Genomic DNA, 16,682 nt, shown 5'->3' with positions numbered 1-16,682 from the left:
TATTAAGGACTTAGTTCCTTAACCCATGTTAATCAATAGGGGGCACTAAGTTAAAATTCAGATATTTGATGGGTATCCTATTGTTACTGTTTCTTCCCCTGATTCTGGTAAAAAAAAAAAAAAATGTGGCTTGTATGTTTTCTGCTTTGGGGGTAACTAATTATTAGGAAAAATATACTTATCTTTTCTTGTTTTTTGACAGCTGTCTTTTTAACTACTCATCATTATATCCACAGGGTTTCAGACTGACATTAATTTTTGTGCAGCATAGAAGATGAAGTCTGAAGGAAGACTATTCATACATTCTTTTTCTTTTCCTTTTAAATTTCCATGCAGGATAATGAGTGATGAGGAAAGCTTTCCAATGCTTATTTCATTCATTTCTCTTTTTTCATTATGAATTCTTTGATTTAGACAAAGGTAAAGAACATGGTTAAAATCCTTTCCACAAATAATAATGAAGAAAACTATGAAAATGAGTGTATCATTGATGATAGTGGACTTTCACTAAACATTTACTATGTGATAGGAATAGTTCTAAGCACTTTACATTTATTAATTCATTGAGTCTTCACAACAAACCAATACATATAGCATGATTATTTTTACTAATACATGAGAAAAAAAAGTCACTAACATATATAAGTAAAAAGTAAAACCAAACCAAACCAAAACTAGAAGGATAAACACTTTGATAACAGTGGTTTAATTACCTTTCTAGTATGAGATTGGGGTTAGAGTTGATGAAAAGGAACAAAACAGTTTATGGAGAGAAAATGTGGATAATTTCAACAATTAAAACAGATGTTTTGGGGCACCTGGGTGGCTCAGTCAGTTAAACGGCCAACTTGAGCCCAGTTGATAATCTCACAGTTCATGAGTTTGAGCCCCACATCAGGCTCTATGCTGAGAGCTCAGAGCCTGGAGACTGCTTCAGATCCTGTGTCTCCTCTCTCTGTTCCTCCCCAACTCTCTCTTTCTCAAAAATAAATAAACATTTAAAAAAATAAAAATAAAACATATTTTAAAAGAAAGAAATATCCAAAGTTAAATTTTTGGCCATACGAATCAGGGCAGATTTCATAACTGCAAATGTTCAGATGCAAACAAAACATGAGTAATAAAGTCATTTTAAAAAGTCATTAAGTATGTATATATCATTTTAAAAACCTATATTTACTGAAATGGCAACCATATTTTTTTGGCATGATCAAAACAGGTGAAGGGATAACATGTATACCATGACTTCTTTAAAAACAAAATCTGGTAGGATTTGCTCTGCCAACTTAAGAGTAGTCATCTATAGCTGGTATGATTACAATTAATCTTGGCTTTTTAGTTTCTGTTTTTCTGACTTTCTGTTTTATGTAAGAAAGTATAAATTTGTAACATGAACAAATGATTAATACTGACTTCAAAACCAAGGATATAATTCCACAATTAAAAAATAACAAGGTCACACAATTTTAAACACTGTGATATTGGTATAAGCACAAATATATAGATCGGAGAAGAAAAACTACAAGCAAATATAAACAAGAATATAATGTGTCACCAAGAAGGCAGAACAAAATAATGGGGAAGGAAGAATTATTGAAAAACTGCCCTTAGTACAGATTGGGGGACAGAGAATATGCAAATGTCAATTTAGAATCTTAATTCATAATTTAGAGTGAAATATATCTGGATTAAAAAGAAATATAAAATAAAATTTAAAAATAAAAAATTGTGAAAGGGTAACTATCAAATATGAATTTCTTTTCATTTAAAATATGAGGAAAGTGACAAGAGCTTTAACTTTTATTATTCATCAGTGTGAATTCCCTGATGACGAATGAGATCTGAGCCACTACTAAATGCCTTCCCACATTCCTTACAGTTATAGGGCTTTTCACCACTATGAATTCTCAGATGTCGTGTAAGGTTTGAGCATTTATTAAAGGCCTTTCCACATTCATTACATTCATATGGTTTTTCATCTGTATGAATTCTCTGATGTTGAAAAAGTTGTGAGTTCTGAGTAAAGGCCTTCCCACATTCAAGACATTCAAAGGGTTTCTCACCAGCATGGATTCTCTGATGTTGACGAAGTTGTGAGCTCTGAGTAAAAGCTTTCCCACATTCCTTACAATCATAGGGTTTCTCCCCAGTGTGAATTCTCTGATGATTAGTAAGTGCTGAGCCACTACTAAAGGCTTTGCCACATTCCTTGCATTCATAGGGTTTTTCACCAGTGTGAATTCTCTGATGCTGAACAAGCTTTGAGCTCTGAGTAAAAGCTTTGCCACATTCCTTACATTCATAGGGTTTCTCACCTGTATGAATTCTCACATGTTGGAAAAGTTGTGAGCTCTTAGTAAAGGCTTTCCCACATACTTTACATTCATAGGGTTTTTCACCAGTGTGAATTCTCTGATGGTCAATAAGATTTGAGCAATAGCTAAAGGCCTTCCCACATTCCTTGCACTCATAGGGTTTCTTACCAGTATGAATTCTCTGATGTTGAGAAAGGTATGAGCTACAACTGAAGGCCTTTCCACATTCCTTACATTCAAAGGGTTTTTCACCAGTATGAATTTTCAGGTGTCGAGTAACATGTGAGCCACAACTAAAGAATTTCCCACACTCCTTACATTCATAAGATTTTTCACCAATATGAATTCTCTGATGTTGAATAAATTGTGAATTCTGACTAAAAACCTTTCCACATTTTTTACATTCATAGGGCTTTTCTTCATTATTAATTATTTGATGTAGAGTAAAAAATGTCTGTTGAATAAATGTGGGCATGTATTCATGAGTGAATATTTCTTGGCTTAAATGCCCACTTTGATATCCCAGTTGTTTTTCAAAGTGGCTTCTATATTCCAAAATGTCTCTAAAACTGGAGTACTCAAGGCCATGCTTTGTAAGTCCCATTATCTCCCTCTGGCATGATTCTATTTCATAAACTTCCTTCTTCAGAGATAATAACTTGTTTTCACACATTGATTCCAGATCTGAAAGAAAACGAAATGATAAATATTCTCCTCCCCCTGCCCCCCATTTGTGAAAAGTTAAACTTTTATAATAGAAATGGAAAAGTTAAAGTGAAAATAAGATTTGGTAGTAAATGACATACAGTTATCAAATATATCTGTTTAATCTGAAAATGGACCAAAAGAATGCATTGAAATTAATGAGATATAATGCAGAATGTGGAGGGAAGAGACTACAGAAACAGGAAACCACAATGATTCTCAAATATTGATATGGATCAGAATCATAAGGATGATAAATATACAATACTTAGGCATATTAAGAGATCACAAATTATATATACATCTATATAAGCATGGATGTATGTGTGTATAAGAAACCACAGTGTACCATCATACTATCTGTATTACAAAAAGTGAATAATTTTCTGACCTCCATTAAAGATTTCCTAAGAGGAATAAATACATATAGGGGAAGATTCTTGGGCTCTGTGGTATCATAAAGAATAAATTTGGTCTTTGTCCCAGAGCTTCAAAAACCCTTGGAATTTCCTGAGTGATAGGAGTGGTTTTTTTTTGCTATGCTAATGAAGTGATGCATGGCAGATCCCTAGATAGCTACAGAATGGGGACTGGTCACCAGAAGGATCGAGCATGTTGTTAGAGGGTAGGGACTTTCAGCTACTTGACCTCTGGGGATAAGAGAGGAGCCAGAGACTGAGTGGCCAGTGACTCAATCGATCATGCCAAAGTAATTAAACTCTAAAAAACACTCTGGACACCAAAGCTCAGTGGAGTTTTCTGGTTGGTGAACACACTCGATGTGCTGGGAAGGTGACACACTTTGATTGCACAGGGAGAGGGCATAGAACCTCTGCATCTGGAAGCCCACTAGACCTTGCCCTCATATGTATCCTTCAGAGTAAAACTGCACGTTATAAGTATAGAGCTTTCCTGAGTTCTGTGAATCATAATAGCAAATTATTATACTTGCAGGAAATTATTATACTCGTGGAAATCCCCAAATTTATAGCCAGTTGCTCACAAGTGTAGGCCTCTAAGAACCCCAAGACTCGCAGCTGGCATCTAAAGTGAGGGCAGTCTTTGGGTGCCTAGGTGGCTCAGCCGGTTGAGCATCCAACTCTTGACTTCAGCTCAGGTCATGATCCCAGGGTCATGGGATCGAACCCTGTGTCAGGCTCCACTCTCAGTGTGAAGTCTGCTTGGGATTCTTTCTCTCTCTCCCTCCCCTGCTCACACTCTCACTCTCTAACAAAAAAAATTTTTTTTAATAAATTAACAAAGATATGGGGCACCTGGGTGACTCAGCTGGTTAAGCGTCCAACTCTTGGTTTTGGCTCAGGTCATGATCTCACAGTGAATGAGTTCGAGCCCTGCATCACGCTCTGCACTGAATGGAGCCTACTTGGGATTCTTTCTCTCTCCCTCCCCTGCTCTAGCTCTTTCTCTAAGATAAATAAATAAACATTTAAAAAAAAAACTTAAAAAAAAGAAAGGGAGGAAGGGCAGTCTTGAGTACAACCCTACTGTGTTGTGGGGTCTATGCTAACTCTGGGTACTTAGTATCAGAACTGTAGCATTCCCAGTTGGGGTGGAAACAGAATAGGTTCCAAAGTAAAGATATATTGGCCGCAATTTGAAAGAGAGAGGGCTAGCCACAAGGGAGAAGAGCCTAAAGTAAGTCTAAGGTTTGGAACTAAACTGATGTGAGTAGCCTATAGGGAAGACTCAGAATATGTTATGTTCTAGTGATTCAGTAAAAATACTGCTTGCCTTGGAGTTTTGTGGTGCTGATCTCGTGAGAAGAGAGAGACTTGCTCATGTACCACTGCAGTGACTGACAGAAGAGGCAGCTAAAGTTTGAGGCAGACAGAAAGAAAAGAAGACAGTGCAAAATACTGTCATGGTGGGGCACCTGGGTGGCTCAGTAGGTTAAGCGTCCGACTTTAGCTCAGGTCATGATCTCACGGTTCGTGGGTTGGAGCCCTGCATCAGGCTCTGTGCTGACAGCTTGGAGCCTAAAGCCTACTTCGGATTCTGTGTCTCCCTCTCTCTGTTCCTCCCCCACTCACACTCTGTCTCTCTCTCTTTCTCAACAATAAATAAAGGTTAAAAATTAAAAAAAAAATACTGTCATGGAAAGATGACAGGAACCAGAAGCAAACTGACTGGAGTGGAATTCCAACTCTGACAGCCACTCACTGTATGTGCCTGGGCAATTATTTCATCTTTCTAAGTCCCCATCTCCTCTTCTACAAATGGGAGATAATCCTTACCTAATGATTACTGGGAGGGTAAGGAATAATGCATGTAAATGTCTTTGAGTAAATGCTCAGTATTTGATAGCAATTATTATGAAAGAATTTTTTACCCAAAATGGGGATTTTAGGCAAATAAAATGGAGCCTAACAGACCATCTCAAGCCAGAAACAAGGAATCCATTCCAGCATAATCTTTTTTCTTCTATTCCCATATGATCTTTCAGCAACTTTCACCTAGTTAAACTCCTAAGTAATTTTTAAAACTGTCCTCTTCTATGTCCACTGCCAATGAATGGCCTCTTCCAAACCAGAATCACCCCCTACTTAGACCACTGCAGTAGCCTCCCAGCCCATCACCTCACCAAGTTCTCAGACTCTTTAATCTATTCAGGAACCAAAATTAATGTGGCCTGGCCTTCCACTGCTCAAAACCAAATTCCTCATACTCACTGGCAAAGGCTAAATGATCTCCAGTCTTGACTCACACTCCTCTCTCGCTTGCTCATGGGCCCAGTACACTGGCTTTCTTTCAGTTCTTCAAACACACCAAGCTTTCCCCTCCTAGCAGGGCCACACAGGGGTTCTTCCCTCTGTCTGGAGTTTTCTTTATATCTTAAATAGTAAGACCTAGCACTGAGCCTAGTACTACAGTAATTCTGAAATATTGATGAGCACAAATGATTTTTCACTATGTCTACATTAACAGTAAAATCAGGGGCGCCTGGGTGGCTTAGTCAGCTAAGTGTCCAACTTCAGCTCAGGTCATGATCTCACAGCTCATGGGTTCAAGCCCCGCATCGGGCTCTCTGCTGTCAGTGCAGAGCATGCTTTGGTTCCTGTCTCCCTCTCTCTCTGCCCCTCCCCAGCTTCCCTTCCCACCCGCACCTAATACGCAAACACAAACACATGTACATCCTGCTACTTTGCTGATCTCCTTTCACACAAGTCCCTCTTTGCTTATTTATTCTGCTCCAACCATAATGGGAGGAGCCAAAAAAGCTCCCAGGGACTTTGTTCTTCCTTTTCCTTCTGCCTAAATCTCTTCTACCAGATACTTACACTACTTGTTCCCTCACTTTCTTCAGGCCCTGGTTAAAATATTACCTCATCAAAGAGGCCTTCTCTACCCTCCCTTCATATCACTTACCACCATCTGACATTATGAATATATCTATTTTTTTCTCTCTCACCTTATAGGACATAGGCTTCAGAAGAGCAAAACTCTGAATTTTTTGTTCAGTGCTGTAATCCCAGCACAAGGACCAATGCTTACTAGACAGTAATGCTCTCCTGGAACCTTTAAGATAAGGTAACACTTTATCCTAAATCTCTTCCTCTGCCACCTCTCCCTTTCCGTTATAGGCACAGACTTTTCTGTTTTTCCCAACACTGTCCATCATAGATGGTGACTACAATCACATTCAAGACTCTCAACTACTATTTCAGTATGGATTTTCTTTTTTTTTCTTTAATTTTTTCTAATGTTTATTTATTTTTGAGAGAGAGAGAACAGGAGTTGGGGAGGGATAGATATAGAGGGAGACACAGAATCTGAAGCAAGCTGCAGGCTCCAAGCTGTCAGCACAGAGCCTGACGTGGGGCTCGAACCCACCAACCATGAGATCATGACCTGAGCTGAAGTTGGATGCTTAACCGACTGAGCCACGCAGGTGCCCCTCAGTATGGGTTTTCTACTTCTGCATATTTAGCCCCTGACTTTCTGCTAAGCTTCCTGATTCTCTTTACTAGATTCTACTTTTTTATGGATATTCTGATTTTTTATGGATATATTTTAGCCCTACTTTTTTGACTCCACTTCTTAGTAACATACATGATTAGCAAACTGCAGCACCTGGCAGACTCCTTTGCACAAATTAATAAATGAAAAACATTGGGTAAAGGAAAAACGCACAACAAATTGATAAAACAAGTCACTAACAAGTAATATTAATGAAGACGAGTACTTGGAGGAGGGGCAGTGCACATACACACACATGTTTTTTGGGGGGGTGGTAACAGAAAACATTTAGAGGAGTCCAAGAGGAAGAAAAGCTAGCAAGAAACTGATTCTAAAATACAGGTAAGAGTTTTACTGGAGGGGAAGTAAAGGGCACCTTCTACCTGAAGTTACGAGGGGTGTCGGCAAAAAGTAGTAGAAAGAGTAGTAAGTGAGAGAAGGAATGAAACAGGTCATTTGTAAACTCATGCTAAAAGGACTTACTTTTTCCCCACAAGTCTAGATAACACCCAAAGGTGCTATTCCTTTACGGATCAGCTGTAGTGCCTTGCTCCCGCCCAATCATTTCTCACTCACCTGAACATAGGCCTTTTGTCAGCTCTCTGCCAACCATCCAGGGCTCTTTCCCTTGTTCCAATAAGGAGATGACTTGAGGCTTAGGAATGTAAAATCCTGCTCACAAGAAAAGATATGGAACATGGTTATGCGGTGGGTAAACCAGATCCAGAAATCAGATCCAGTCCCTTGATGACCAAAGAAGAGATGCCACTACAGGAACAGCCAGAGAAAAAGGATGACGCTTCAGCCACAGTCATTGCAGTTGCCCACTTCCAACTCTTCCTTTTCATTGCAGCTCAAACCATTTTTTTGGGATAGGGAGCAGAAATTCAGCTGGTAACTTGAAAAGCAGCTGGGAAATTCACTGTGGAAAAGAAACATTCCAGAGGAAAACTCTAAATTACTGGTATAGGAGCCCTTACCCATTGACAGCAGATTGCTATAGTTCTCCAACATCACATCTCTGTACAAGTCCCTCTGACCAGAGTCCAGGCACTCCCACTCCTCCTGCGAGAAGTCTACAGACACATCACTGAACACCACTGAGCCCTGAAACAATAAACATATGTATTACTTGTGTAATAAGGGAGACAATTCAGAGGCTACTGCATTTGTATTGTGGGGTAAAGAAAACGAGCAATTACATTGGTATCACTCAATCATTATCTTTTAGGATCTTAAAAATAGATGCAAGAGTAATCAGTTTATTTTATAATAAAATATTTGGGGGTGCCTGGCTGGCTCAGTCAGTAGAGCATGGGACTCTTGATGTCGGGGTTGTAAGTTTGAGCTCCACATTGGGTGCAGAGATTACTTAAAAAAAACACAATCTTTAAAAAAAAAATCTAGGAATAAGCAATAAGTGAAAGACCCATACTCTAAAACTATAAAACACTAATGAAAGAAATCGAAGAAAACAAAAACAAATGAAAAGACATTCCATGCTCATGGGCTGGAAGAACAAGTATTGTTAAAATGTCTATAATATCCAAAGCAATCTACAGATTTAATGCAAACCCTATCAAAATACCAACAGCATTTTTCACAGAACTAGAACACTCCTAAAATGTGTATGGAACCACCAAAGACCCTGAATAGCTAGCCAAAACAATCTTGAAAAGGAAAAAAATGCAGGTATCACAATTCCAGACTTCAAGTTATATTGCAGAGCTGTAGTAATCAAAACAGTATAGTACTGGCACAAAAATAGACACATAGATTAATGGAACAGAACAGAAAGCCAAGAAAGAAACCAATAATTGTATAGTCAATTAATCTATGACAAAGGAGGCAAGAATATCCAATGGGAAAAAGACAGTCTCTTCAACAAATGGTGCTGGGAAAACTGGACAGCAACATGCAAAAGAATGAAACTGGATCACTTTCTTACGCCATGCACAAAAATAAACTCAAAATGGATTAAAGACTTAAATGTGAGATCTGAAACCATAAAATTCCTAGAAAAAAATACAGTAGTAATTTCTCTAACATCAGCTGAAGCAACATCTTTTTAGATATGTCTCCTGAGGCAAGGGAAACAAAAGCAAAAATGAACTATTGGGACCTTATCAAGATAAAAATCTTCTGCACGGCAAAGGAAACAATCAGCAAAACTAAAAGGCAACCTATGTAATGGGAAAAGATATTTGCAAATGACATATCCGATAAAGGGTTAGTATCCAAAATATATAAAGAACTGATCTGACTCAATACCCCAAAAAACAAATAATCCAGTTAAAAAGTAGGCAGAAGATATGAACAGACATTTCTCCAAAGATGACATACAAACGACCAACAGACACATTGAAAAGATGCTCAACATCACTCATCATCAAGGAAATGCAAATCAATACTACAATAAGATATCACCTCACACCTGTCAGAACGGCTATAATCAAAAACAAAAAAATCACAAGTGTTGACAAGGATATGGAGAACAAGGAACTCTCTTGCACTGTTGGTAGGAATGCAAACTGGTGTAGTCACTGTGGAAAACAGTATGGAAGTTCCTCAAAAAATTAAAAATAGGGGGCACTTAAGAATGGGAAAGGATTGGTGGGGCACCTGGGTGGCTCAGTCGGTTAAGCATCTGACTTTGACTGGGGTCATGATCTCGCGGTTTTTGAGTTGGAGCCACATGTTGGGCTCTGTGCTGACAGCTCAGAGCCTGGAGCCTGGTTGGGATTCTGTGTCTCCCTCTCTCTCTGCTCCTCCCCTGTTCACACTCTGTCTCTCTCTCTCTCAAAAATAAATAAACATTTTAAAAAATTAAAAAAAAAAAATAATGGTAAAGGACTGGGACACCTGGGTGGCTCAGTTGGTTAAGCGTCCGACTTCAGCCTAGGTCATGATCTCATGGTTTGTGGGTTTGAGCCCTGCATCAGTCTCTGTGCTGACAGTTCAGAGCCTGAAGCCTGCTTCAGATTCTGTGTCTCCCTCTCTCTCTGCCCTCCCCTACTTACATGCTGTCTCTGTCTGTCTCTCAAAAAACAAATAAATGTTAAAAAAATTATTAAAAAAAAATAAAGAATGGTAAAGGATTATCTGGTTAGACTGAGGAGAAAAGGGGACCCAAGGATCCTGAAGGGCAAACCTGATAGCTAGAAATGTCAGGAGTAGGAAAACAAATACATGACCATTAAAACATTTTTTTTTTTTATTTGAAACTAAATGTCAGGAAAGAAAAAGCATCAACTTACCTGGGCCATGGCTTTCTTTCAGTATTGCAGGAGAGGATCAGTTCTCCTTGGGGCTGTTTTCCTGAGAAAGGATAGTGTTTTGAGAAAGCAGAGCTGGGGAAGCAAAGAATGCTATAGAAATCACACCGGCTTTCCAGCTTTCAGTTGACTACTCTGGGTCTTATAACTGTGGTTAGTGGGAGTATGGGATAAATCCGACTCCTTCAATCCCAGAAGCCCCAGGCTTTAGCTACAGTATGATAGATCCTGGCTAGTGGATTCAAAGGAACATAGACTGAGATTTCCTCTCCTTCATCCGATTAACCCAGGTTCTTGCCTCAGCCACATGATTCAGGCCAGACTTTGTCCCACCTCAGTGATGTTGCTCTGAACCCGAGACACAGCTGCTGTGACCTGCCTGAGCAGATCCCTCCTCTGCAGCCCTCACTCAGGTCCCCAGGCACATTTACCCAAATGATACTGTTTGGCCAAGAACACAGTATGCTTCGATCAGAAGGACTAAGACTTACCTAATCAAGTCTTCTTACTTCCCAAGCCCAAGATAGTCTGTCAACTTCCACCTCCCCAAGACAACCCCCCACCCCCACCATACACAAAGGCACTCCTCATTCTTCCCCTATAGCTCTTAAAAAAACAATTAATTTTGCTTATGTGTTTTTATCATGCAAAACAGTCAAAGTGTCAACTTTCATAGCTTTTGGGTAAGAAAATTTTTCTGACTTATGCATATTTATATAAACTTCTCTTTTTTAGGGGCACCTGGGTGGCTCAGCCAGTTAAGCATCCGACTTGGGCCCAGGTCATGATCTCACAGTTCGTGAGTTCAAGCCCTGCATTGGGCTCTGTGCTGACAGCTCAGAGCCTAGAGCCTGCTTCAGATTCTGTGTCTCCTTCTCTCTCTCTGCCCCCACTTGTGCTCTCTCTGTCTCTCAAAAAGAAAACATAAATTTTTTTTTTAACTCCTCTTTTTTAACACTTTTTCAACACTTAGGTCTTTAATCAACTATGATTTTATTTTGGTATAATATTATTTAATAAAAGACTATAGTATAAGATTATAAATTTATGATATATCAGTTAAGAATCCTACTTAATTTCTTTCACAGAAGAGGCTGGCTACCCAAGTGTATCAAAGTCACATGTGAATAATATATCTGACTTAAAATTCACTATTATTTTCTATGCCACTAAGAAAGAAAAAAAAAAAACTGTATGATATATCCTGACTTCAGATATGTTGAAACAAGGAGGGGGGAAAGTGAGCCTTACAGCAGGTGACTACAGCATTGATTTAAATGCTATGCCATTATTATAGATGATACATGTTTGGATTTATTTGTGGTTCTATTTTGATTCAGTGATCCATCCTTATTCTTTGGCCAGCATCACACTCTCTATTTACTATAATTTAAAAACTATGTCGTGCAATTTAAAAATATGTCTCAATAAAAGGCTGCTTCCATTACATACCTATTAGAATGGCCAAAATCCAGAACCCTGATAACACCAAATGCTGGTGAGGTGCAACAGGAACTCTCATTCATTGCTGGTGGGAACGTAAAATGGTACAGCCACTTTGTAAGACAGTTTGACAGTTTCTAACAAAACTAAACATCCTCTTATCATATGACCCAGCAATCCCGCTTCATAATATTTACCCAAAGGAGCTGAAAACTTATGTCCACACAAAGACTTGCACACAGATATTTATAGCAGCTTGATTACTAATTCCCAAAACTTGGAACCTTTAGTAGGTGAATGGTTAAATAAACTGTGGCATATCCAGACAACAGAGTATCATTCAGTTATAAAAGGAAGTGAGCTACAGAGCCATGAAAAGATATAAAGGCAGCTTAGATGCATATTACTAAGTAAAAGAAGCCAATATGAAAAATGGCTCAGACTGTATTGTGGTAGGTCCCCTTCCTAAGGAAAGAAAAAAAAAAAAAACCCTCAAGGCAATCTTGCTATTCCTGTACTTCACAACATCCCTAATGACCTTGTAACATGAGACCACTTAATCAGACTACATGTTTGTGTGTTACCATATATGGGAGACAAAGAAGTAAAAATATATTTAAAAACTGCGGCACGTGGCATTTGGGGCTCAGTTCTTTGGATATGAACCCAACTGAGCAGTGCCTGCAGGAGTAAAGTTGCTTCCTGGAAAGAAAAGCCTCAGTGTCACGACTCTGTGCAAGAATCCTGCTACAGTATGACTCAAACTATATAACAATCTGGAAAAAGCAAAACTATGGAGATAGCAAAAAGAACAGTGGTTTCCAGGGACTGGGGGAGGGATGAATAAGTAGAGCACAAAAGACTTGGAGGGCACTGAAACCCTCTGTACGATACTATAATGATGGATACATGTCATTATGCATTTGTCCTAACCCACAGAATGTATAAGAATGAACCATAATCTGAACTATGAACTTTGGATGATCATGGGGTGTCAGTGTAGGTTCATCAGTTGTACTAAATGTACTTGGTGGGGGATGTTGATAATGAACGAGGAGGCTTCGGGCATATGTGGGAAAATTCTGTACCTTCCTCTTGATTTTATTATAAGCCTAAAACTGCTCTAAAAAAATAAAGTCTTTAAAAAACAAAAAACAAAAAACCTTGGACACCCTGAAGCCAGACTGTCTACATTAAAAATAAATGGGGGCATATGGGTGCCTTAGTCAGCTAAGCATCCTACTCTTGATTTCAGCTCAGGTCATGATCTCACAATTGGTGAGACTGAGCCCCATGTCGAGCTCTGCACTGATAGCATGGAGCCTGTTTGTGATTTTCTCTCTCCCTCTATCTCTGCCTGCCCCCAGCTCATGCTCTCTCTCTCAAAATACATAAACTTTTTTTAAAAAATCCATAAAAGGGGCGCCTGGGTGGCTCAGTTGGTTAAGCATCTGACTTCAGCTGAGGTCATGATCTCGCAGTCCGTGAGTTCAAGCCCTGCGTCAGGCTTTGTGCTGACAGCTCAGAGCCTGGAGCCTACTTCAGATTCCATGTCTCCCTCTCTCTCTGACCCTCCCCCATTCATGCTGTGTCTCTCTCTGTCTCAAAAATAAGTGAACGTTAAAAAAATCCATAAAAGACAGATTCTAAGTGACCCCTGGGTGTCTCAACCGGTTAAGCATCCAACTTTGGCTCAGGTCATAATCTCATGGTTGATGGGTTTGAGTCCCGCGCTGGGCTCTGTGCTGACAGCTCAGAGCCTGGAGCCTACTTCAAATACTGGGTCTCCCTCTCTCCTGCCCCTTCCTTGCTTGTGCTCTCTCTTTCTCAAAAATAAATAAACTTATAAAGAAAAAAGATTCTCTCTCTGCCCCTCTTCCCCACCTGCACACGTTCTCTAAAAAAATTAAAAAATAAATATAAACAGGGGAGCCTGGGTGGCTCAGTTGGTTGAGCGTCTGACTTTGGCTCAGGTCATGATCTTATGGTTCGTGAGTTCAAGCCTCACATCGGGCTCTGTGCTGATGGCTCAGAGCCTGGAGCCTGTTTGGGATTCTGTATCTCCCTCTCTCTGCCCCTCCCCTGCTCCTGCTCTCTCTGTCTCTCAAAAATAAATAAATGTTAAAACATTAAAAAATAATAATAAATATAAATAAAAATTTAAAAATAACCCCTCATTACTCATCTCTTCCAAAAGTTTCATGATATTCTGACTTACTTTCCCATATGAGCATAAATCATTTTTTAAAAAAGGTACTGAGGGGCGCCTGGGTGGCGCAGTCGGTTAAGCGTCCGACTTCAGCCAGGTCACGATCTCGCGGTCCGTGAGTTCGAGCCCCGCGTCGGGCTCTGGGCTGATGGCTCAGAGCCTGGAGCCTGTTTCCAATTCTGTGTCTCCCTCTCTCTCTGCCCCTCCCCCATTCATGCTCTGTCTCTCTCTGTCCCAAAAATAAATAAACGTTGAAAAAAAAAATTTAAAAAAAAAAGGTACTGATATTTTTCTTGGGGCTGCATAAAATGAATACATTAACTTTAAGGAGTTTTGACACCTTTATGATTTTGAGTCTTGCTTTCCTAGAACACAGAATACTTTCAATTTATTCAAGTCAATGTTTGTGTCCTTCAGGAACAATGAAGTTTTCTCCATATGTATCATGCTCACTTCTTTTTCAGATATTCCTGGGTATTTTATACTATTTTTGTGCCTGCTATTAATTATATGTATACATTGTAAGTATAGTAATTAATGCACGTGTAATATAATAATTATAAGTATATAAATTAACGAACACAATATTTATCTAAAATTACATATTTATATTATAATGTTTATTTATTTTTGAGAGAGAGAGAAAGCGAGCAGCAGAGGGGCAGAGAGAGAGGGAGACATAGAATCTGAAGCAGGCTCCAGACTCCAAGCCATCAGCACAGAGCCCGACATGGGGCTCAAACTCACAAACTGAGATCATGACCTGAGCCAAAGTTGGATGCTCAACTGACTGAGCCACCCAGGCGCCCCTATATTTATTACGTTATATATAAACATGTTATACATATACATTATTATTTACTTATTGTTATACTTTTTCCAATGTATCTTCCATCTATTTTTAAGTATACAAAGTTCTATTCATTTCTGGATATTGACTGTGTACCTTTTTGAATTCTCTTATTGTTTGTACGAGTTTTCAGTCTGTAATAGGATGTTAAACTATGCCTCTCTCATTCCCAGTTGAGGAGAAGCCCTGGAGAAGAAGAACAAGACAACAGGGACCATGAAACTCTCCATTCCACAGTGAGAAGCCTGGCCATCTTATGTGTCTTGCAAAAGGAGCTGGCTGCAAACTGATTGTGTGCCTTTGGTTCAATTCAACATCTATTCTAAAGGTATTTTGGAGATTGGAGCATGTATGAGAGAAGGCTGTCTTTGAGAGAAAGATCTACTTCTGGAAAGCACTGCTGTGCTCTGTTATTTCTCCTACCTCACAAGGACAGAAAAGTCGGACCCAAGTGCCACCAGGGTTCCAAGTAGAATGTGACAGGAGTTCTTGGGAAAACTTTCCTTATGTTCCAGAGTTTAGAAAGCACAAAGACTGTGGGGCCTGATACCCTCTTGGGACTAGATATGGGCCCCACAGTAGGAGTGGGCAAAGGTCTAGGTTTATTCTAAACCTACCAAAAGGATTTCCAGCTCTAGAGAAGAGCTCCATGGAGGACTGATGCCCAAAGCCTGAATGTAGGAACTGTAAGCAGCTACCTGGAGTAGAGCCATTGCCCTCTCCTTAGAAGTAGGCAGATGTGGGGTGCCTGGGTGGCTCAGTTGTTTGAGCGTCTGACTTCGGCTCAAGTCAAAATCTCGTGGTTTGAGAGATCTTCAACCCCTGCATCAGGCTCACTGCTATCACCCTGTCAGGGCAGAACCCATTTTGGATCCTCTGTCCCCCTCTCTCTCTGCCCCTCCCCTGCTTGTGTTCTCTCTCTTAAATAAATAAAACATTAAAAAAAAAAAAAAGGAGTAGACAGATCTGAACATGGCCCAAAGCAACAGAGAATAAGCATCCATACAATGAAATTTTTCTTTTCCTCTCTTTTTGCTGCTTCCTACTTCAAGGAGTTGTCTAGTGTGACAGAGGAAAAAGAGAAGCAATCATCAAGCTTTTTCACTGGAAGCTTCCAGTTCAAGGAGCCAGGAGGTTAAAGTTTTATCTTTATTTTTTTTTGAGAGAGCGAGAGCACATGTGCTAGCAGGGGAGGGGAAGAAAGAGAGGGAGAGAGAGAGAATCTTAAGCAGACTCCATGCAGAGCCTCATGAGGAGCCCCAAGAGGTAGGGCTCAATCTCATGAACCATGAGATCTTGACCTGAGCCAAAATCAAGAGTCAGACGCTTAACCAAGCTACTCAGGCACCCCAAGAGGTTAAATTTTTTTAAAAGTTCACAGCATTGATTAGTACAGTGAAATGAACATTCTAATTACTAAAATGAGACCCATTTTTGGACTGAAAGAAACCAGAGGACTGTTTATTATCCAACCATAAATGAAACACTTATCCATAGGCAGAAAATGAACTGGCCTAGAGAAGCGTGATACTAGAAGTTACAGGAAAAAAAATAAAGCAATTGTGTTTTAGTTATTTCCTATGGAGTACTAGTTTTCTAATGGATTTAGGAAAAAAAACAAAAAAGGTTAAATAATAACTGCTGAAATTGCTTTCTCCCTGATTTTATTGTGAATATTTCTGGTATTTCACCATTAGGCCTTAAGTTAGTTTTGCTTTTTTTTTTTCTTTTAACTTTTTTAAAAAAAATTTTTAATTTAATCCAAGTTAGCATATAGCACAATAATGATTTCTGGAGGGTTGTTTTTTTTTTTTTAACTTTTTAATACAGAAGTTTCCAAACATACACAAAAGTAGAGTTTAAATAGTATGAAAACCCTCCATATACCCATTAGCTTCAATAATTAT

The 16,682-nt window shown here is 39.3% G+C and overlaps 1 protein-coding gene across 1 annotated transcript in view; it reads right to left on the bottom strand.

Moving 5' to 3' along the window:
• LOC101097690 (zinc finger protein 383) overlaps positions 1-16,682 on the bottom strand; it is an 84,068-nt gene that overhangs the window by 59,635 nt on the left and 7,751 nt on the right. Inside the window, 4 exon segments of the mRNA XM_045045524.1 lie at positions 1,815-2,999; positions 7,575-7,670; positions 7,979-8,105; positions 10,256-10,316. Of these exon segments, the coding sequence (XP_044901459.1) occupies positions 1,815-2,999; positions 7,575-7,670; positions 7,979-8,105; positions 10,256-10,264 (1,417 nt within the window). The 5' untranslated portion in view covers positions 10,265-10,316.

Source organism: Felis catus, chromosome E2 (genome assembly GCF_018350175.1).
Source record: "Felis catus isolate Fca126 chromosome E2, F.catus_Fca126_mat1.0, whole genome shotgun sequence".
NCBI classification, from domain to species: Eukaryota; Metazoa; Chordata; class Mammalia; order Carnivora; family Felidae; genus Felis; species Felis catus.
The sequence above is the reverse complement of the archived record's forward strand: the minus strand, read 5'-3'. Positions and strand labels throughout refer to the sequence as shown.